This window comes from Pteropus medius, unplaced genomic scaffold (genome assembly GCF_902729225.1).
Source record: "Pteropus medius unplaced genomic scaffold, Ma_sr-lr_union100, whole genome shotgun sequence".
NCBI lineage: Eukaryota > Metazoa > Chordata > Mammalia > Chiroptera > Pteropodidae > Pteropus > Pteropus medius.
In genome coordinates, this window is record NW_024351543.1 from 7,342,210 (window position 1) to 7,365,515 (window position 23,306).

The window sequence follows — 23,306 nt, forward strand, 5'->3', positions numbered from 1 at the left end:
GAGATAGATACCCAAACTAGTCTTAGTTTTTTGAGGAACTGTCATACTGTTTTCTAGAGTGGCTGCACCAGTTTGCACTCCTGCTCGCAATGCGTGAGGATTAGAGCTGCTTTTTAATAATGTGTTATAACATCAAAGTTCTATAAATATTAGGATTTTTTCCCTCTAGAATAGGAAAGGTATTTTTTTTTCTTTTGAAACATATTACACTGGGATTACTTTATTTTATTTCTTTCCTTTTAAGTGTTAGGCACCATCATGACCAAGAAACATTTCCTCAGCAATATGCCACTCTCTGTGTTCCCATACTATACCTCTCTGGGCACAGCTTTATATGGAAAAGAAAAGCCTCTGATCAAGCTTCCAGCACCAATTAGAGAATCTCTGGATCTTCCGTTATGGAAGTTCTTGCACAAAAAGAATCACCTGATTGAAGAGATAAATGAGGAAATGAGACATTGTCACTGTGAGTTAATGTGGTCTCAACTCAATGGCGAAGTTACCATCAGACCTGAGGCCACCTTAGTCCATCAAGGAAGACTAAGAATCAAGAACTGGAAGAAAGATGTTTTGACAGCATTCTCTGGCATCAGGTCTAGATATAAAGTTATGCCATTTAAAGTGGATCCAGTAGTGTGGGACACCATAAAAAACGATTTAGAAGATGACAGGATTTTGACCGAGTTTGATACATTTATGGGGATTGTAACCTTAGTGGGGAAATCAGAGGATGTACAAAACATTGAGCCAAAAATCAAAGAATTAATAAAAAACGCCACTGAAAAAATTAAAAGAGAAGAGCAAAGTGTGAAGGAGAAAGTGGCCATTTCCCCAGGAAAGTATTCTCTTTTATGCCACAGTGGTATGCAGGAGCATTTCCACATGGAGTGCCCAGAGGTGGAAATTTCTTATGATGAAGCCACTCAACACATGTGCTTCAAAGGACTCAGTGCAGATGTGTATAAATTAAAGTGTAAAATCCAGGAAAAGGTTTACAACATGGACCAGAAAAACATTGAGCTTTCTCCTCAGGTTTTCCAGTTTTTGCAACAGGTTGACTGTGCAGAATTCTCTAAGTCTCTTTTTATAGCAGAGAAAATTCTTGCAAGTTATGACCTAAAGGGTACAACTGTTCTCTTAACCGGCTGTTCTTCTGAAGTCCTATTAAAAGCTGAAAAGCAAATGGTCAGTGCCTTAAATTTTAAGTCAATAGACATTGAGGACAGGGAATTTCTTAACAGCAGGAAATGGAAAGAGTGCACTCACAATTTGCATAAGAAATATAATTCTTCCTCAATGACCGTAATAATCAATGAGTTTATCTCAGAAACCACAGCTGTGGTCAACATCGCAGGCTGTACGAGAGAAGTAAATGACATCTACAGCTTGCTTTTTGACTTTGTGGAAAAAAACATGAGAATTGAGAGATTGATGGAAGTAAAGCCTCCCTTAGTTATTGATTATTTAAAGGCAGAGAAGCTATTCTTGCAAAGGATAAAGAAGATAAATGTTATTGTAAATTTCAATCCCGAAGATAAACAAAAAGGCATTTTACTAATTGGCTCAAAGACAAAAGTCCTGGAGGGAATGAATATCATCAGGCAAGCCCGGGATTCAGTTTGTATTAAAAGCATCAATATTGATAAGCCAGGAGCCAGCCAGATCTTCCAGGATAAAGCAGGGTACTATAAAAGTCAGGTCAAACAGTTTTTTGGTTGTTTTATTCAACTACAGAAGAATGAAGGAAAAGAGGAGGGAGGCGGCACTGGCGGGCAGAAGTGCTCCACTCAGGTGGACTTGGCCCCTGGAGTCTCACTGATTGTACAGCTGGGTGACTTGACACGGTTTCCTGTCGAAGTGGTGGTAAATTCAGCAAATGAGGACCTCCGGCTGAGTGGTGGTCTCGCCGCAGCTCTTTCGAAAGCAGCTGGCCCTGAGCTCCAGGAAGACTGTGACAAGATAGTGAAGGAAAGGGGCAAGATCCTTCCTGGCCGTGCCACCATCTCAAAAGCAGGAAGGCTCCCATACCATCATGTGATCCATGCAGTAGGTCCCAAGTGGAAGAAGGATGATGCCCGGTGTTGTATGCTCCTGTTACAGCATGCCGTGGAACAAAGTCTCATTTTGGCTGAACATCACCAATACCAATCCATAGCCATCCCCGCCATTAGCTCCGGGATCTTTGGTTTTCCCTTACTCCAGTGTGTGGAGGCCATCGTTTTGGCCATCAAAGAAAACTTCCAAGGTAAGAGCGATGGACGCACCTTGAAAAAGGTCTACCTTGTGGATGCAGCTGAGAAGACTGTTGAGGCCTTTGCTGAAACTGTGAAATCTGTATTTAAAAACACCCTGCCTGGTACTGCTTCCTTGCCCAGTTTACCAGCAGCAGTTCAGCCCGGCTCGAGAGAAGATCTTGAAAACAGACGAGTGCTCCCGTGCCCGGGAGGCCTGAGGATCCTGTTGTTGAAAGCAGATGTGCAGAATGCTACGGTGAGTGTCCCTACTTACAGAACACCCACCAAGGTGCTGGGACTTCAGTTAGTCTGTTGCCAAAGAAAGATTAGGGTCAAGGGGAGAATCAGAGGAGAGAATCCCAGGCCCTCCATCCTGGCCTGGACACAGGTTTCTGTAGAAAATTGGGCTACTTTACCACAGCATCTAAAGAGAGAGATTGGCCAGTTATGTGTGGGAATTGGAAGTGTATTCAGGTCACTAGGTTTCCAGTAAATGTGAAAAGTCACAATAATACCTTTACAAGGCCCTCTATACTTTTTTGGTGCCTTCACACTTGTCAGATTTTGATGACTCGAAGGTTAATTACCTGTCAAATTCTGATAGGAGATACAGAAAAATTAGAGCATAGGTTGGGAACAGAGAACAGGAATCTTATCAGTGGAACTGAACAAGGATGAGAAAGGGGGCCCAAGACTGAGGGACCATCAGCTCCCAACACCAGTAAGAAAATGTTGGAAGGAAAGTAGAGAATGGACCTGGGAAGGGTCTGGGTAATATGTGGGGACAATTCTTGTAGGTCTGCTGGGTGGGTGGTGGCGGGGGGTGTGACATGTTTTTAAAATATGTATTTAACAACCTTTTATACAAGCTCTAACTAATGGGAATAGCAGCCCTGGAAGCCCCTGCTGTGCCAGCTGTTACTTCTTTAATTTGGGTATTGTGGGCAGGCTTGGGGAGGGGAATCCTAGGGAAGGCCATTTGCATACTTTCTTTGGAGAAATGTCTATTCAGATCTTTTGCCCGCTTTTAAATCAGGTTACCTTTTTATTAGTGAATTTTAAGAGTTCTTTATATATTCTGGATACAGGTCCCTTACCAGATATATGATTTGCAAATATTTTCTCCCATTATGTGGGTCATCTCTTTATATAATAAACTTAAATAATAATTACAAGAATAATAGCTAACATTAATTATTTAGATGTACCAGGCACTATGCTAAGTGCTTGGCATGCATTTTCTCATTCAATGCTATGAGGTAGATCCCAGGATTATTATTATTCTCATTTCACAGCTGTGGAAATGAGACTTAGAGGGATTAAATAATTTGCCCACATCCCACAGCCAACAAACGGTAGAGCGAGGATTAGAATATTTGTTCAGGGTCCTAACCATTGCACTATTTCAAAACATTAAAATAATTTTATTTCTCGTTTTAAAAACCAAACAAATAAACAGAAAATTTTGACTGAGAGTTGGTAATTGGAATGAGTTCCATTTCTTGTCCAACTTGAGCACTGAATAGTAAGACATTGCTTTCATTCCTTTTGTTCCCATAGATGTTTGGCTTTTGATGCCATAGTATCTGCTGTGCATTTGCTCCTTGGTGGCCTATGCAGAGCAACTTTGAAAGTCATTTGGTCACATTCCATCTCCTCTCTTCAACTTGCATTCTAATGTAGCCAATTAATCTGCTCACATTAACTATCCTGCTGAAAAGCTTCCATAGCTCCTCGCTATCTGTCAGGAAGTCCAGTTGGCCTGGCACTCGAAGCCCTCTGCAGAGTCTATCCCCAACATTTCCAGCCTTGTTTATGCCATTTTACTGCAGAAATTCTCTGTCGGGTCAAACTAATCCACTCATGGCTCACAACCTACCATGCATATGTTCATACTGTTCCCCTTCATCAATGACTTCCTTGTCTTTCTCTGCCCGCTGCAACTATTCCCATGTTTCAGACCCCACATGACTCATGGTGTCTTCATTAGTTGCTGAAGGCACTTCCTCTGGAGTCCTTTGGTGATCCTATACCATTTATACATTGCTTTTTGACATTTCTCTTTTGTCCTGGAGTGTTATTTAAATAAGTATCTAATAACACTTTTTCTTGGGTGGTATTTCAGTCCTGAAAACGTAATCATCTTAGTTGTCCCCCATTTTGCCAAGCCCAGCGGCTCAAATATAGTAATCCTTGATTAATGTTTTTGTTAGAATTTGAAACAAATTGTTGGTTTTGTCTTTAAGACCGATGTTGTCGTCAACTCCGTTCCCTCGGATCTTACGCTTAACAGAGGGCCCCTTTCTAGGGCCCTCTTGGAAAAAGCTGGGCCAAAGCTCCAGGAGGAACTGAACACAACTGGGCAAGGGATGTCTATTAATGTGGGCACAATTCTCCAAACCAGTGGTTGCAATCTGCATTGCCAGCGTGTGCTTCATGTGGTGGCTCCGGACTGGCAAAATGGCAGCGCATCTTCACACAAGGTAGGGCCTGGTTTTAAATTCTCCAGAAAATTGGATACCCATTTAAATTCCTTTCAGTATAACGTAGATTGGACTCTGTCTGTTTCTCTTCCATAATAACGTCACATTCTTGACAAGTTCCATCTTATGGCCCTTTCTTTCAACTGTAGCAGACTTCTCCTGAAGACTAGTTAATAATATAAATTGATTATAGTACTCAATCATTATTGGGGATCAGGGAAGAATTACTGACGATAACACATCTTTAAAGAGGAAGGCAGAGCAAGGGCATAAAGAATGGAAGAGCATGAGGAATTTAAACAGTAATTGCTTTGCTTCTTTCTTCATTACTGAGTGAGTTTGAATCTTTTTGGAGGGTTTCTCACATTCTGTTTTCCTTTTCTTTATCTACTCCTATATTTTTCTTTCTCCTTCTGACTGCCCTTAACCTGCCTTTTGTTGAAAGCAAAAAGGAGCAGAGATCATAGTCAAAGCTGCTGAATTCTTATTTTTGTCCTAAATTCCATTTCTAGGCAAAATGTATAAGGGTGTGTTTTGTGCTTTTCAGATCATGGAAGACATAATCAGAGAATGTTTGACAATCACTGAGAGCTTGTCCTTAAAATCAATTGCATTTCCAGCCATAGGAACAGGACAATTGGGTTTTCCTAAAACTGTTTTTGCTGAATTAATTATTTCAGAAGTTTTCAAATTTAGTAGCAAGAATCAACTGACAACTTTACAAGAGGTTTGCTTTCTGCTGCATCCAAATGATCACGGGAATATTCAGGTACAGCCTCATTTATTTCTGGTTATTTTGGCAACTGAGCCTTAATGGTCTCCAATGTCGTCTTGGTCTAATAGGTTGTGTTATGTATTTCCCATACAGGGAAGCAAAAGAGTAGTGTAGACTACTTGAAATTTCAAGCAAATACATGGTTATAGAAAAAAATTTAACTTCTTATTAAGGAAAATTTCAAACATATACAAAAGTAGACAAAATAGTATAATAAACGCCCTTGTAACCATTACTCATCTTCACTGCTATCATCCTATGGCCAATATGTTTCATCTCTATCTCCATTTATTTGCCTTCTTCTTATATTTTTTTGAAGCAAATCCCAAATATACATTTTATCTATAAACAATTCGGTATTTATTTTAGACATTAGAGTTCTTTCTAAAAAGTAACATAACCACAATACTATTTCACACATAAAAGAAATTGACAATCATTCCTTTATTTCATTATCAAGCCAATGTTCAAATTTCCAATTCTCATAAATGTTTTATTTTGTTTTTATAGCTTATTTGTTTGAATCAGAATCTAAATAAGGCTCAGATATTGCAAATAGAGTTGACATATCCCTAAACCCTCTTTTAATCTATAGAATTCCCTTCCACATGAACATAGAAATTTTAATACATAATATAAAAGCATAGTATGGTCCTGTAAATAGATTATTAGGATTGGATACAACCGAAGGGTGTGGTTAGAATCAACTCAGCACATCCCCATGAGAATAGGAGAGTTGGGACCAGAAGTACCAGAATCATCTTCTGTCACAAAGAGTATGTTGACCACTTCACATTTGCTGAACATCAGCTATTGGTGATCCACTGGACTCAGCGTTATGGGAGAACAAGAGACATTTAATAAGAGGTCATTATCCCTGACCTCCAAGTCATTAGAGTCCAGTAGAGTAAATGACATTAAATGTTTTAAAAGTTTCATAATAGTGCAAGAATTAAACGGATTAAAGCCAGCAACCCAGGAGATGTCTGTGGATTGCTGGACCATTTGAATGTTTAGGTCATACTTAATTTTTTCTGGATCTAGATATTACCTTAAGTTCTTTGGAAGCAAGAAATCTCACCTACGTTCTAATCAGACAGCCAAACCACCCAAGCAAAATATGTGGTCCACTTAGTTGGTCTGCATAACTACGGTAATTTCTAGTCAATAAGTGCTTTTTTAACAACCTCCCTATGACTTGCATTATACAAGGTGATATAGATCATGGGATGGGTATGTAGCACATACTTTCCCTCCTAGAAATCATTATTACTTTGGGAGCTAAGATTTAAACACATAAAATGAACTAAATTAGAGTCATAAAGTGCTGAGAGTTTTTGAATAGATGAATAGGGGAGTAGTCCTATGACACGAACTTCAAATCTTCAAATTTGAATCTTCAAATCTCACTATTTCTGTGCAACCCCAGACCCTATTTTCTTTCCTAAAGACTCATAGTCCATTGCAGGTATTCTGTAAAAGGATTAATATATACAGACACCTTTACTGCCATAAGAAATAGTATCAATTCTCCATACATGACTGTGACACTTTCTCTCTTAAGACTTTTAAAGACAGTTAAACTTTGGTTATATTCATACAAAAATCAACAAAACTTATTGAGATGTTTATAGGTGGCCACTGTAGCAGAGGTTGTAAAAAAAAAAGCCCATGGTCTGAACATGACATCTAGATGTGCTTTATTTGGGCTATTTTTAAAAAATTGAATCAGTTGCTAACATTTTAAAATCAAACATTTCATATAAAACTCCAGATGGCCACTGTGACCTAAAAATTTAAATGCTCTGGCACATTGGACATGGATTTCTGCCAGAACAGTTCACTGTGACTGAATGACAGGTGCTGTGTAGTCCTTCAGAGTCACATCAGTCCGCCTTCACATTTGTAGCTCACCTGCCTGACCTCTGGAGGTCGTGAGCCTGAAACTCTGGCTCTATAGTCTCTCCGAGTCTCTCTCTCTTTATTGTATCAGCCTTTTAGCTAAAATATCACTTTTTTTTCCCAACAAGATTCTCTGTTGCTTATTTACAAAAGGTGTCACTACCAGGCAAAGAAATGGAACTCACGGATTTATTAAACCTAAAATACATACATCAGCATCTTGTTCCAAAAAGCACCACTTCCCTAGCCATTCCCCTCCTGGTACAAATAAGAAGTTAAAAATTGAAGTTTTTGGGTCCTTGTGTTTGCCTTTCTGTTAACACTGCAATTTTAACAACTTTTAACAAGTTATTTACCTTTACTGATTCTAAAAGTAATACATGTTCATCATAGGAACTTTGAACAATACAAAATACATAAATTCTTTGAGTCATATTTCATTCTAGTCTTCTTCTATGCATGTGTACTTTGCAAAGTGTTGTTATATAATGTAATTAATGTTATTCTTTCATTTAATAGTATAAAGTATTTCCTTATTCCATTAACTGTTCCTTGAAAATGCAGTTCTTAATAGCTGCTAAATATTTTAACATGTGGATATATTAAAATTTATTTGACCATTTCTTTGATGGATTTTAAACTGTTTTATTTTTTCTTGATTATCGATAGCACTGTAATGTATTTACATTTTTTTGTATTTATATCTTTGTTCCCATCATTGATAATTTTCATAGGATGCATTTGTAGAAATAATATATGTATTGTTTTCATAATTTTAAAAATCTATAATGATAATAAATAATGCCTTGAGAATTATTCTCTCCTAAATATTTGTGCATGCAGGATCAAAAGCCATGATGAATTAAATTCATTCATCTACTGAGGATTGTAGTAGTCAAAACTGTCTTTGTACTTCCAGGCATTTTCAGATGAATTTGACAGAAGAGCTAATGGAAATTTCGTCTGTGACAAAATCCCCAAGGCTGAAAATACACAAGGTTCAGTAAAGCTTTTAAATTGAGAAATTATTTCTAGTTGCTAAATAACTATTTAGTGATAAGTAAAAGATAATAGTGATGATTTTTATAAAAAATCAATTTGCGATGATGGAGATATTAAATTATATTCCATATACCTGAGCTTGCAAGACACTGGCCATGTTTGTGTGATATGGAGCAAAAGAGTAGGCACGCCAGCTTGGATAATCCATATAACGGGTTTTTAAGTAGTGACGAGGCTACTATTTTCTAAGGATGATGTGACATGTGTTTTTGGAAATAGACACATTTAAAGAGACAATACAAATGCTTCTTCTCTGTTGTATTTGCTGTTGTATATTTGAGTTTATCCTATTTGGAGTTGCTGAGGCTTCTTGGATCTGAATATGTATGTCTTCCATCAAATTTGGGGATTTTTCAGTCATTTTTTAAAATATTTTCCTGCAGTGGTCTCTTCTCCACTGGTGCTTTAATAACATGAATGTTAAGCCTTTTGATAGTGTCCTGTTGGTCCCTGAGGATGTTTTTAAAAGTTTTTTTCCTCTTTGTTCTTCAGATTGGATGATTTTTATTGATCTATTGACCCACTTCTCTGTCTACTACACTATTGAGCCTATCCAGTGAATTTTTTATTTCAGAGGTTGTATTTTTAAGTTCTAAAATGTCCATTTGATTCTTATTTCATAGTTTATACTTCTCTACAGAGACTCCTATATTTCCATTCATTTCAAATCATTTCCATGCATTCAGATGGAAACTCAGGGAACATAGTTATAGTAAATAGTTTAAAGTATAGTAGATAGTTTATCTGATAATTCTAACATCTGGATCATCTTGAGATGAACATTATATTGAGTGTCTTTGTCCTTGAGAATTGGTCACATTTTCTTGGTTCTTTGTATGACAAGCAATTTTGGATTATAGGCTGGTTATTTTAATTATCATCTTATGAAACAGGTCTGGTTAAAATCCTCTGGAAAATGGTGTTTGTTTATTTGTTTTATCAGGCAGTCAGTCAGTTAAGCTCATTCTAAAAGTTCTATTTCACCTTCTGGGTGGGCAGTGTTTCCAGTGTCACTTCAGTTCTCAAAGCATTTGCCACACTGCTTGGGTCTGCCCCAACATGCGTGGCTCTGGGGCAGGCTCAGGATTTATTCCAGTTCACACACAGAGTGGCGATCACTTTCTCCAGCTCACCCCTTGCGAGGATCCCCTTTACACTCCCTGGCTTGCAGGAGCCTACTTTCTAGTTCCTCTTGCCAGAAAGACAGGGTTCCCTTGGAGGGGAAGCTGCCTGTTCTGTTGCCTCATAATTTTGTGTGATAAAGTTTGCCCTTGGGCAAAGTAAAGAGAGAATAGAGAGAAAAGATCACAGAGATTTCCCACACACACATATATACACTCATCAGACCACAAGGGTTCTTATTCCTGATTCTTCTGGATAGAAATACAGAATGACTCTCAGAGTTTTAGCTCCATATGGTGCCACTGTGGAGTTAAGCAATTAGGGTTACCTTGGGGTAGAGCCTAGGTTAAAAAAGAAATAAATTTGGATAATAAAGAGGATCCCTGCCATAATCTTCTCAATCTTCACAGGGACCCCTGTTCTCAATCTTCTGGCCACAAAGACAGGAATCCTCTGAGAATTTTGGTGCCAGTGCTCATTGAGCAGTTCTGCAGCTAGGGCCACCCTTGGGTCAAAGCTGGGAGACAACAGAGGAAAATTTTCAAAACAAAACAAAATGAGAAACTACTCTCTATACAGGTTGCCTCTTCAGATTTTGACTCCCCTCACCCCAAACTCTGCCTGCTGTCATTTACTCTTCAGTCTCACTTAGTGGATTTTTGTATTTGTTCCATGTTTTTAGTTGTCATCAGTGAGCAAGATAACTTCTAGTGGGCTAACTTCAACTTGGCCAGCACCGGAAGTCCACGTTTGGTACCTATTATATTTTATAATTCTTTTTCAAAAACAGACCATCACTGCGGCCAAGGTTAAAGGCAGGAGATGAGAGAGAGAAGAAGGGAGAGAGGGAGAGAGAGAAAGAGAAGTATGGAGGGGCCCATGTGAGGAACCTGAGACCTAAGTCATTCTTGCTGTTGTTGACTTAGTTATTAACTCCATTTTTTTTTTCTTCTTTTCAGGTTTCTATGGGACTGTTTCTAGCCCTTCTTCAGGAGTGCATGAAATGAAAATTGGCCCCATCACCTTCCAGGTGGCCTCTGGAGATATTACAAAAGAAGAGGCAGATGTGATTGTAAATTCAACATCAAAGACATTTATTCTCAAAGCAGGTACTTTACTTATAGGGTTTTGACTAGTGTTATAGTCACAGTAGATCCCATGAAGGAGAGTTTCTATAGCTAGACTATTCTACAGTTGCATAGCCAAATTGGTTTCTACAGCTTTGTCTTATTAATATTAATTAATAATTTTAAAATTATTTCGACATGGTTTCTCACTATTGGTAACAGTTATTTTATGAATTTTTCTTTTTTTGTGACCAGAAATATCGAGGTTATAGGATTCCTTTGATAGGGAAAGTGTTTAGATGAGGTAAATGCACTGATCCAAATGTACTGTTGTGATTTTTTTATTTGTGTTTTTAACCATCTCGATGTTCTCATGTAGGGGTCTCCAAAGCAATTTTGGAACATGCTGGAAAAAATGTGGAAACAGAATGTATTCGCCTAGGTAAGGCACAATGCTGTTTTTGGTCCTAAATTTTAAGTGGAAGCTAACTATGGGAGGCTGTGGAGAGGCTGAAGAAAGTCTTTGGACTGGGGAGACAAGACGTTAATTTTAAAATCATACATTTTACTAAAGAATTCCAGTCATAGAGAATTAGAAGTGAAAAAAATTCAAGGGTGACACCACGGTTAAAAAAAAATTAAACAAGAAAGATTCATCAAAGGTAGCATTTTAGGAGTCTCTTATTCACATAAAGTGCTTTATTTGCCAAACCAGACATTTTGCTTTCCAAACAAAGAATGAGTTCAGCATCTGATTCTGCATGTTTTTGTTTTGTGTTTTTTAGGTCAACAGAGCAACAATGGTTATATAATTACTGAAGGTGGATTACTGAAGTGCAAGAATATTATTCACGTCATTGGTGGAAATGATGTCAAGAAATCAGTTTCCTGTGTTTTGCAGGAGTGTGAAAGACGGAATTACTCATCTGTTTGCCTCCCAGCCATTGGGACAGGTTTGTGGCTTTTCAAGGCTTAATCCCTAGGTGTCCCTTTTCCCTTGATTTGGTGCTGACTCTAATGCAGTTCATGCTGAGTCTGAGTAAGAGCAAATTCCTCACTCAAAGGCAACCGCTGAAAGAATAAGCAAAGCCTGTGGGTGGTTTAAGTAAAAGTAGTAAAAACGAAGAAAACTGAAGAGACTGTTGGAATATCAGAGAGACATTTGCTCTCTAATATGGAGGGGAAGGAAGAGGAAGGCAGGGGAAGGGATGGGAGGGAAGAAAAAAAAAAGGCCAGGCCATCTTTCTCTTTAATCTGTTCCTTGCTCTTGTTCCATCCCCTACATATCTAATCCTACATCTCCGTTATTTAGTCCTTAACTTCTTCCTCCGTCCCCTCTCCATGGAAAACATCAGTGCAGCCATTGGCTTCCACCTCTCTGTAGTTTACTCCCAGATGAGCATTTCCAGCCCTCTTCTCTCACCTCTTCAACAGTGGCTGAATAGGTTGGCCTTAGGGCATCTCTGCACAGAGGCTTTCAGTGACCATAACACAGTGGGTTCTAATGGGTCGAAAGGACTCGCTATCTTACTCTTTTCAGCCTACTTGGCCTCTTTTGATTTTCTTGTTTTCCTCAAACTATATGATTGTGTGATTCTTCATGACTAAGGATGGTGCTTTCAGTTTATCATTAGTATGGTGATGCTCTTTGAGCTTTCCCCCCCTTGTAGGAATCTGAGTCTTCTGCCTTGATCAGGCATTCCTGCTTGGTTTCCCTTAAGAGAGCTGGTTAGGAGAGGCAAATACCCTCAGGCCTGAAGTGGAATGGAGCTGACCCATGCCAGAGAGAACCGCTAGGCACTGGATTGATGATTCTATTGCTCAGAAATCTGAGTTTGAATGTCTACTTTGGCGTTCTAGGCCCTCCAGAAATTTAGTTGTAATTTTGATGTGATCATTAGAGGAGGCAAGAGCAGTGTTTACCTAATCCTCCATCTTCCTGGCCCCCTCTCTTTGTTCAGCTCTTGCCTAAACTTTTATTATAGCCTCCTACCTAGCCCTCTCTAGATCCGGGCTCTCTGCTCCAGTGCCTCCTCTATTCTGCTACCTCCCCCACCCCAGACTTATTTTTCTCAAAAACAGATCTATTTCCCTGAATACACCAGGTTGAACATATTACACTCATGTTACACATTTCTATCTGACTTAGGCTTTCCCTCACTTTTCCATACTTCACCTATTGAATGCTTGTTCATCCCCATGTATCGCATCCTCTGTGTTCTAGTGCCTAGATGAGCATCTAGTTTGTGATGGGACATAGTAAATGTTTATTGAGAGTGAATGAATTTATCTGAACACTCCCATTTAAATTCTTCTGAATATCGTGAAATAACAGCTTTGCAAAGAAAAATTTCCCTCTTTCCCTGCTCAGCTAATAGCGGGGGGAAAAAAAAGAACAACAACAACAAAAAACCATGAATAAATCCTCTTGGTTACTTTTATGTGGGATTTGTCTACATTCCACAATTGTCTGCATAGCCAAGTCAAAGAGTCTACTCTCATTTCTGTAATAAAGGTGGACACCATCCATGGGGCTAATCCAAATGGGCCCTTCGTGTATCACACCAGGTTGATCAGGGGACTTTTACATTGCTCCCTACCCATGTAACAGCTGCCATTCATATGGAACCACTTCTATGGTTTTTTATAAGATTTTTCAAGGAACTTTTCATGATCTTATCTAGGTAGTAGGCTTGAGAAGCAAGATATGGAGCATGCTTAATTAGGAAAAGACTTGTTCAGATAGCAATCTTGAACCTTGCCAGTCGGGGTGTGGGAGGAAAGACTTCCTGGAGGCTCATGGATAACTTGCATGTAAAAAAATATAGATTATAACAAAGAGCTAATAGCTCCAAGCGTCTTACAAAATTAGCTTACTTTAAATCAAGCCCTGATGACATCTTGGAAGAATAAGAATACATGCAATAAAGTCAAGTGGTGATTGAGAAAAAAAAATTTTTTTTCTATAAAGAGTATGATATATCAACAATAATATAGCATCTTTTACTTTTTATAAATCTTTTGAGGTCACTCGTGAGCCAAGAAAGATTAACTGTGCTCTGTAACACAGAGAAACACAGTGAGCTGGGATCCGCTGAATAGAGTAGATATGAGTATCAGATACCAAAAGTTAGTTTTCCAGGTACTTTGTTCATTGTTGGGCTGTCAGCTTCCTGACATCCTGGAACAAAAATTCCCCATTGCATCTAGGACTTCAAAAGTGTTTGCTTATGCATCGTTAGAAAAGTCCATGGTGATGAAAGAGCTGCGAAGTAGGCATTTATTCTGTGAGAAGTGGAATCTCTAATTTATTTTTCAGCCTTTTCTAGATGGGCCTTTTTTTTCCCCAGGCAATTTTGTCATTTGCTTTTCCAGGAAATGCCAAACAAGACCCAGATAAGGTTGCTGAAGCCGTAATTGATGCCATTGAAGACTTTATCCAGAAAGGATCAGTCCAGTCTGTGAAAAAAGTTAAAGTTGTTATCTTTCTGCCTCAAATACTGGATGTGTTTTATGCCAACATGAAAAAAAGAGAAGGATCTCAGCCTTCTCCCCAACAGTCTGTGATACATAAACTTGCATGTGAGTTGTTCATTTTCATGAAATGCATGTTCCTAATATTGATGTCACATGAGAAATAGTTAATTTTTTTCTAAAATTTTTGGGTAGTTTATTTATTAGCTCCCCCCAGTTTTATTGGCATATCATTTACATACATCACTGTAGAAATTTAAGTTGTACAGCATAATGGTTTGACTTACATATATTGTGAAATGATTATTGCAGCACATTTAGTTAACATCCATCATATGTAGATACAATAAAAAGAGAAAGCAAAAAAAGGAAAAAAAGAAATTTTTCCTTGTGATTAGAACTCAAGGAATTTACTTTCTTAACGACTATATATATATATATATATATATATATATATTATATATTATATATATATATAATACAGCAGTTTGAACTATAGTTACCATGCTTTACATTATATCCCTTAGTACTTATTTATCTTGTAACAGGAAATTTGTACCTTTTGACCACCTTCCTCCAGTTCTCCTTCCCCTACCCTCCGCCTCTGGTAATCATGCATCTGATCTCTTTTTCTATGAGTTTGGGAGTTTATCTTTTGAGGGGAGTGTTTTTTTTTTGTTTTTTTTTTTAGATTCTTCATATAGGTGAGATTATAGAGTATTTGTCTTTGTCTGACTTGAAATAGCTAATCTTTAATGAACTATCAGAAAGAGAAATTAACAAAACATTTCCATTTATAATTGCAAAAAAGAATAAAATGCCTAGGCATAAATTTAACCAAGGAGGTGAAAGATCTATACACTGAAAATTATAAGACATTGATGAAAGAAACTGAAGAAAACACAAATAAATGGAAAGATTTTCTGTGCTCCTGGATTGGAAGAATCAATATTGTTAAAATATCCATACTACCTAAAACAATCTACAGATTCAGTACAATCCCTATCAAAATTCCAATGGCATTTTTCACAGAAATAAAACAAGCAATCCTAAAATTCGTTTGGAGCCACAGAAGACCCCAAATAGCCAAAGCAATCTTGAGAAAGAAGTACAAAATTGGGGGCATCACAATTTCTGATTTCAAACTATATTATAAGTTATAGTAATTGTATTGGCATAAAAACAGATACACAGATCAATAGAAGAGGATAGAGAGCCCAGAAATAAACCCATGCAGGTATGGTCAATTAATTTACAACAAAGGAGCCAGGAATATACAATGGGGAAAGGATAAACTCTTCAATAAATAGTGTTGGGTGCTTGCTTTGGCAGCACATATACTAAAATAAATGGTGCTCAGAAAACCAGACTGACATGTAAAAGAATGAAACTAAAGCACTATTTTACCCCATACACAAAAATCCACTCAAAATGGATTAAAGACTTGAATATAAGACTTGAAACCACAAAACTTCTAGAAGAAAACACAGGGAGTAAACTCCCCGACATTGGTATCAGCAAAGAATTTTTTGGATTTGACACCAAAAGTACAAACCACAAAAGCAAAAATAAGCAAGTGGGACTACATCAAACGAAAAAGCTTCTGTACAGCAAGGAAGCCATCAATGAAATGAAACCTAAAGAATGGGAGAAAATATTAGCAAATCCTATATCTGATAAGGGGATAATCTCCAAAATATATATATAAAAACTCGTACAACTTAATAGAAAGACAAACAATCTGATTAAAAAATGGGCAGAGGATCTGAATAGATGTTTTTCCAAGGAAGACAGACAGATAGATGGCCAACAGGTACATGAAAGGTGCTCACCATCACTAATCATCAGGGAAATGCAAATCAAAACCACAATGAAATGCAAATCTAAAACCACGTGTTAGAGTGACTGTTGTAAAAAAGACAAGAAATAAACAAGCGTTGGCAAGAATATGGAGAAAAGGAAACCTTTGTACAATGTTAGTGGAAATGTAAATTGGTACAGCCACTATGGAAAACAGTATTGAGGTTCCTCAAATAATTAAAAATAGAACTAATAGGTTCTATTCCACTTCTAAGTATTTATCTGAAGGAAACAAAATCACTCTCTCAAGAAGATATTTGTGCCTCCATGTTCATTGCAGCATTATTTACAATAGCCAAGACATGAAAACAACCTAAGTGTCCATTAGCAAATGAATGATAAAGATGTGGGGGAAAAATATATATATAATGGAATATCATTCATCAAAAAAAGAAGAATAAAATCTTGCCATTTGTGACAACATGGATGGACCTTGAGGATGTTATGCTAAATAAGTCAAAGACAAATACTGTATGATCTCACTTATATGTGGAATCTTTAAAAATAACCCAAACTCATTGATACAGAGAATAAATTGGTGGTTGCCAGAGGCTTTGGGAGTGTGGGGTAGGAAGTGTGTGAAATGGGTGAAGGGGGTTGAAAGATACAAACTTCCAGTTGTAAGATAAATAAATCTTGGGGATGTGTTGTACAGCATGGTGACCCATCACAAAATTTAAAGAAAGAAATAGCTAATTTTTCTTTCTTCTTCTTTTTTTTCTTTTTATTCTATCTAAAGCATCTGTTTCGTCCCCTTTCTTTTCTTTTTTAGCAATTTTTGGCTTCTCAAAGCAGTCTCCCTCCAAAAAAACTCCTTTGGTTTTGGAAAAGAAAATAGAATCAGCAATTTTTCAGGTTTGTGGTAGAAATGAAGAATATATGGAAAATGCCCTTGCCTGGATACAGGATGCGATTGAAAAGGAACAGTTTTTGTACACCAGTGAAGAAGAACATATCAAAGACTTTGGTGAAAAGGAATATCAAGAATTGACTAAGCTGCAGAAGAACTTAAATATTGCCATTCACTTGGACACTGAAAGACCTTTGATTGAAGTTTCAGGAATTAGCAGAGATGTGGAACAGGCTAGAATTTCAATTGAGAAAATGATGAAGACAGTTCGATTGACCAAAGAGCAGGAATTCAGAGCAGATTATATCAGTGAAGTTATAGCATGGCAATATAATGACAATAACACTTTGCATTATTTTGACAAAGTAACCAATCTGCAATTGGAGGATGCAAAGAAGAAAAATATAAAGACACTTGTTGTCAAAATTAATCATCAGAAGTACACAGTGGACTTGAACACATACGTTGCTACAGATGCAAAGGGACACAGCTTACTTGTTCAGCGCCTCAAGAAAACTAACAGTGAGTCAAACGTTCATACTTTTTATCCATTATTTACTCTTTGGGCTTAGCACCGTGTTGTGTATACATCAAAACTGTATTCAAGTAGATAAAATTCAAGAAACCCTTGTGGAATGAAATAGAAAACTTGGTCTCTGAGTTTAAGGATCTTACATTATGTCTGGGTATACAGCATGGGCGTGCCCAACAGACTGAGTTTGACCATCTTAGTGTTAACATTAGCCAACCCTTGCATTTTTACAGTTTACAACCTTCCCAGAGCCAGTTCTTCTGGGGGAGGTAATGCCTGCTTCAATCAGGAGATGTAAGGCCATGGGATATGAAGAAAAGTGGCCCGAGGTTTTTAGAAAAAAGGGGAAAGACAGGCTGGTCAGAGAGTGAGCACTTTCTGTGTCTGCAGCTGATACCCAGAGAGGATCAGGAGCCTACAGGTTCTTCTCCCAGAAGTCACTTCCTCTGTGCTGAAAATAAGGTTCCTTGATACATACACCAGGAAGCAGCCTTCAGATTCTCTGATTGGATCTGTTCCCTGAGAAGGGAATGCTTGTCTTGTGAAGACAGCCATTCCTGCCTTCAAACCACAGAAGTCCCCCGCTGAAAACAAGTAAATTGGCTTCCCTTCCAGTACATTATCTTCATCTCTTGTGAGATCAGTGTGAATGAATTCTTCACACTCTGAGAAACCCTGGAGAAATGACAAGAATAATATTCTGTTTAGCAGATGGGGAGACAGAGCTGCCACTACAATCTGTCACACAGCAAAATCTGCCACCCACTCAACTCTTAAGAATGCCGTGAAGAATAATGAGAGAACAGAAGTGGAGGGCCATGTGGTGGTGCGGAGTTCTAGCAAAAAGCCATGCATTTGTAAACAAGACAGTAGAAACTATTTAAAAAGTTGTAGGGAAATTTTATTGTTAAATTATTAAATTATGACAGATTAGAGACCTAACAGATTATGCAGCTGAATTACACTACATCAGCAGTTCTCAAATCTGAGCATAATCAAAACTTAAGACGTAGGTACACAGGTTCCACCCCTCAGAGACTGTGATTCAATAAGTCTGTGGGGTTTTATTTATTTTTTTAACAAGCATGACAGTTGGTTCTGTGGTTGTCTGTGGTTCCACGCTTTGAAAAACATTCTCTTAGAAAGATAAGAAATTTCTCGAATACCTTGAATTAGGAGATTGTAAAACAGAAACACAAATTATACTCAGTTTTTCAAAGCATACTAGGAATGTGACCTGTGTAAATGAGCCTCCCCGGGTACAAGGGTGTCCTCAAATGTCTACTTTGCAGTTGAGATCCCTGCGCACTGGAGTGATATGAAGCAGCAGGATATCTGTCTTGTTGAGCTACAACCTGGTCATGTAGAATATGACATGGTGGCAAACAAGTTTAAGGAGACCTGCTCACAATTCCAGATAGAAAAGGTAAGCCTTCTGCTGACATGACATTTCTTAATGGTGGAAATAAGAAGTATTGGGGTCCTGGATAAGTGAATTTTGATTCATTTCCTTTCACATTTTAAAACCCAGAATTAGAATATTGTATGGTAATTAAATTTTAGATTCTGGATTCTACTCATGTCACCATAATTACTGAGTCATTAAGATTGAGATTCTTGTGTCAATTATTAAAATATAAAAGGAGGTTGCAATATGATATTAGCATACTAAAGACACATATTTCCTTTGTGAAGAAAGCTAATAAAAATTCAAAGATATGGCTTAACATTTGGAATTGATAACTAGCAAACCACCACGAAGAGACAGGCGGAGGATCCTCGGGTTAGGATTATGTGCCTCTGCCCCACCATTCAAAGATCAACAGAGCTTGCTTCCTTTAATAAAGCCGACAGTCCTTTCTTTGCTTGTCTCATTTATTTTGGCATCTTCCACTTTTAAATATTAATATTGCTGTTTGAAATTATGTTCTCCCTTGACTTCTATTGCATTGTTACTTTAATGCTTTCTTCTTCAATTAACTCTCCTTTCATTATCACTGGTATGTTTCTTCCCCAAACCCCTAATCCTAGCTTTACCTATAGTATTTGTACTTCGGTCTTCTGTCTGCACTTCACGGGGGAATGTTTTTACCCTTCTTGGCTTCAGCTGTTATTTTAATGTCGATGGCTCTCAAATCAACATATCACCAACCTGGATCTTTGACTCCAGTTCTAGAACATATTCCCAGTGGCCTAAACAATCCCCACTTGATTATCTATCTGCTAAATCAATTTCCTTAAAACCTAACTCGTCATCTCGAAGTAGTTATCTTTCCCCTTTCTTCTTCATGTATGTCTTTGGTTCCACCATTTTCTGAGTAAAGCTAGAGATTTTGAATACCTTCCTTTCATCCATAATAATGAGTCTGCCAATAAGACCTGCATTTTCTTTCTCTGCAAATTTTACTTTCTATTTGCATTGCCACCATTCCGTTTATTCATGTGGTTAAGCACATAATAATTCAAAAAAGATTTGAAATGTCCTGCAAAGTATATACCATACCCTCAGATTAAATAAATGGATGAAGAAACATGGACAAAGAGAAAAGGAGGGTATGGAAAATAAGATAACACAGAAGTATTTATTGTTAGTTCAAAAGATACATAACATGAAGTCCTAGATAGTTATTTGAGGACCACAAATTTGTCCTAGTAGACAGAGCAAGGAAGTAAACAGCCACCTACAAGATTTATAATTTTGTTCATAAATCAAAAAGCAAACCATTTGGTCAGGAGACTCACAGCTTTTCACAATACTGAGGTTGACTCCTGAGAGATTTATTCTATGAATCGAGCACTGGAGAATATATTCAAAATCACCCTCACAATAAATTCAATATCTAATTGTATACCACAGTGTTTTCTTTTAATCCCTCATTGTAAACCAATTGAGCAAAACAATTCTGTGAGATACTAAGACAATGTGATTGATTCAGTATGCAGCTCTTTGATCTCGTTCTAAGATGACAAGTAAGTTTTATTCCAAATACATCTGATAATGGCTGACTGGCATATTGTGATGAAATGCCAAGCCTAGATTGAGCAGGACTGTCCAGTTGACCAGCAGTGTCTGCGCTGGCCCTGGAAGCTTGCCATGTGTTGTCAGACACTGGCCAGAGAAATGATTTCACTACTTTTTTCAAATAAAATTTTATGTGAAATCCCAGTGTTTGACACTGATAAAAGCAGGGGTAGATAGTATTGAAGACAACTCTGTGAAAATGTTAATATAAAAAATGGATTATCTGTCATCCTTTGCGACTAAGATTTTTTTAAATTAATTAATTAATTTTTTATGGTGATATTGGTTAACAAAATCCAGTAAGTTTCAGCTGTACACTTTAACAGTAAGGCATATATATATTTATATTGTGTGGTCACCTCCCATAGTTAGATTTCTTTCTGTCACCACATATTTGACCCCCTTTACCTCACTACCTCCTCCCTCCCTGCTACCCTCTGGTAACCACTAGTCTATTGTCCATGACCATGAGTCTCTGTTTGTTTGTCCTGTTCATTTGTTGCTTTTAGGTTTATATCCCACATATAAGTGATATCATGTGATTTTCAACTTTTTCAGTCTGGCTTATTTCGCTTAGCATGATTATCTCGAGATCCATCAAATGGCAGTATTTCATCTCTTCTTATGGCTGAGTAATATTCCATTGTATATATGTACCACAGCTTCTTTAGCCAGTCATCTATTGTAGGACACTTCGGTTGCTTCCGTGTCCTGGCCACCGTGAATAATGCTGCTGTAAACATCGGTGTGCAAATATCTTTTCAGATATGAGTTTGCAAGTCTTTGGGGTAAATATCCAGTAGAGGGATTGCTGGATCACATGGTAATCAATTCTTAGTTTTTTGAGGAACCTTCTTACTGTTTTCTATAGTGGCTGTACCAATTAGCAGTGACTAAGATTTTTAACATCAATAAACTTGCCACAGTTACTTTTTCTCCCTCACTCTCAGTTTTTGCTGAAGCCTTTGAAAATAAGTTACAGACATCACGACGCTCCTACTTTTAACACATATCACCTAAGAATAAAGACATTCTCCTAAATAACAACCATTATCTCATGTAATAAAATTAACATTAATTCAACAATATCCAATATAGAATCCATATTCAAATTTCCTCAATTGCTCAACATCACTTTTTTACATCTCTCAGCCCTCTACCTCTAATCTGGATTCAGATACTGCGTTTGGTCATTATATCTCCTCTATCTCTTCTGATCTAGAACAGTATTCCTGCATTAAAAAAATTATTTGTTATAATATTGAATTTTTTAAAGAGTTTAAGCCATTTTTTTTTTTAAAAGAACCTAAGCTAGTTAGTTTTCTTACAGCATCTAAATTTGTCTGATTCTTCATGGTGCGATCTAATTTATTCCTCTATCCTCTTTATGTCTGGTAAACTGGTAGGCAGATTGAAGGACTCGGGTAAATTCAAATAAATATTTTTGCAAGAATATTTCAGATGATAGATCACATCAGAAGCCTCATATGATAATGATGCTAAGTTTGATCACTAGTTAGGGTGGTGACCACCATATCTCTCCGTTGGAATCACTTAGGTATTGTGTGGGACAATACTTCATTACTGTACAGTAAGTATCCTGTGCCCCACAACTTTTTACTGATTGACTTTAACATCCATTGATGACCTTTTGCTGAATCCATTATTACATTGGAGGTTGCAAAATGGTAATTTTCTATTTCTGTCATTCCTTCTACATTTATTATCTGGCATTTTTGTAAAGAAAAAATTTTCTTCCCTCTTGCTTTAAAAAAAATTCAGTGTGTTTATTTAATTACAGTGATTATTCATTTAGATGCACAAATTATCCTACATTTGGCTAGTAGGGACCCTTTCAAGTTGGCTCTCATGTCCTTTTGATGACCCCATTAATCTTTGAACATTTCTTCACTTTCTGGCACAAGATCTCTTTGGCTCACCTTGTACTTTCTCTATATCAGGTTAGAATGAGACAATTCTCTAAGAAACCGTGATCTCTTTTAGTGGGGAATGATAATGAGAAACCAAGATCTGTGTGCTGGAGGTGCTCACTGCTACTGAGGTGTTATTGCTTCTAGGTTCTTGCATGGCTAGAGCTAAGAAAACCATGAGTTCATATTGATGTTTTCAATTGAAATTTAATACTTCGGTTTTTGTCTTAACTTTTTATATTTTATATTTATGTTTTCTATCAGTAGAAATTTTGGTTCCTAATAATATTACATATTTATAGCTTTGTTTTATCCTGTAGTATGCATAAAATTGTTTCAAAATTATCACGCCAAAATTATTATTAGCAATATTAAAATAATAATGCCAGATCTCTTTTGGTTATTGTTAGCATGCTATATCTTTCTCTACTTTTTTTTTCTTTTAACCTTCCTATAACTGTATATTTAAGATGTGTCTCTTGATAGCAGCATGTGCTTGGCTTTTCTTCTTCCACCTGGACAATCTTTATCTTTTAATTTGAGTACTGAGTCTGTTTAATGTATTTACTGTATTTACTGATACGTTTGGGTTCATGCCATATGAATCTGTTTTCTATTTATCACCATCTATCTTCGTTCCTTCTTTCCCTATCTTCTTTTGTATCAAGTATTTTTATTATTTCATTTTTATGCCCTATTAGATTGTCGATTATACATTCCATTACAATTCTTTCAGTCGGTTACCTAGAGATTACAGTGTACATCCTTGACTTATTAAACTTTAATACAAATTAGTATATTTATCATTTCGCAAACAATGCAATAAACTCTGAACACTTTAAACCCATTTATCCCCTCCTGCCTTTTGTACTACTTTCAACATGTATTTTAATTCTATGTATATTTGAAACCCTATAAAATGTTTTAATTTTTTACACAGTCAGTATTTATATTTACCAACATATTTACCCTTTCATGCCACTACCCTTCAA

At 37.1% G+C, this 23,306-nt stretch overlaps 1 protein-coding gene across 2 annotated transcripts in view; it reads left to right on the forward strand.

Moving 5' to 3' along the window:
- PARP14 (poly(ADP-ribose) polymerase family member 14) overlaps positions 1–23,306 on the forward strand; it is a 42,547-nt gene that overhangs the window by 15,973 nt on the left and 3,268 nt on the right. For both annotated transcript variants that reach the window (XM_039843199.1, XM_039843198.1), the window contains exons 6-15: positions 245–2,490; positions 4,481–4,717; positions 5,265–5,486; positions 8,314–8,392; positions 10,538–10,687; positions 11,025–11,087; positions 11,431–11,598; positions 14,021–14,227; positions 16,752–17,351; positions 18,654–18,787. In XM_039843199.1, the coding sequence (XP_039699133.1) occupies positions 245–2,490; positions 4,481–4,717; positions 5,265–5,486; positions 8,314–8,392; positions 10,538–10,687; positions 11,025–11,087; positions 11,431–11,598; positions 14,021–14,227; positions 16,752–17,351; positions 18,654–18,787 (4,106 nt within the window). The remainder of the gene's footprint in view (positions 1–244; positions 2,491–4,480; positions 4,718–5,264; positions 5,487–8,313; positions 8,393–10,537; positions 10,688–11,024; positions 11,088–11,430; positions 11,599–14,020; positions 14,228–16,751; positions 17,352–18,653; positions 18,788–23,306) is intronic.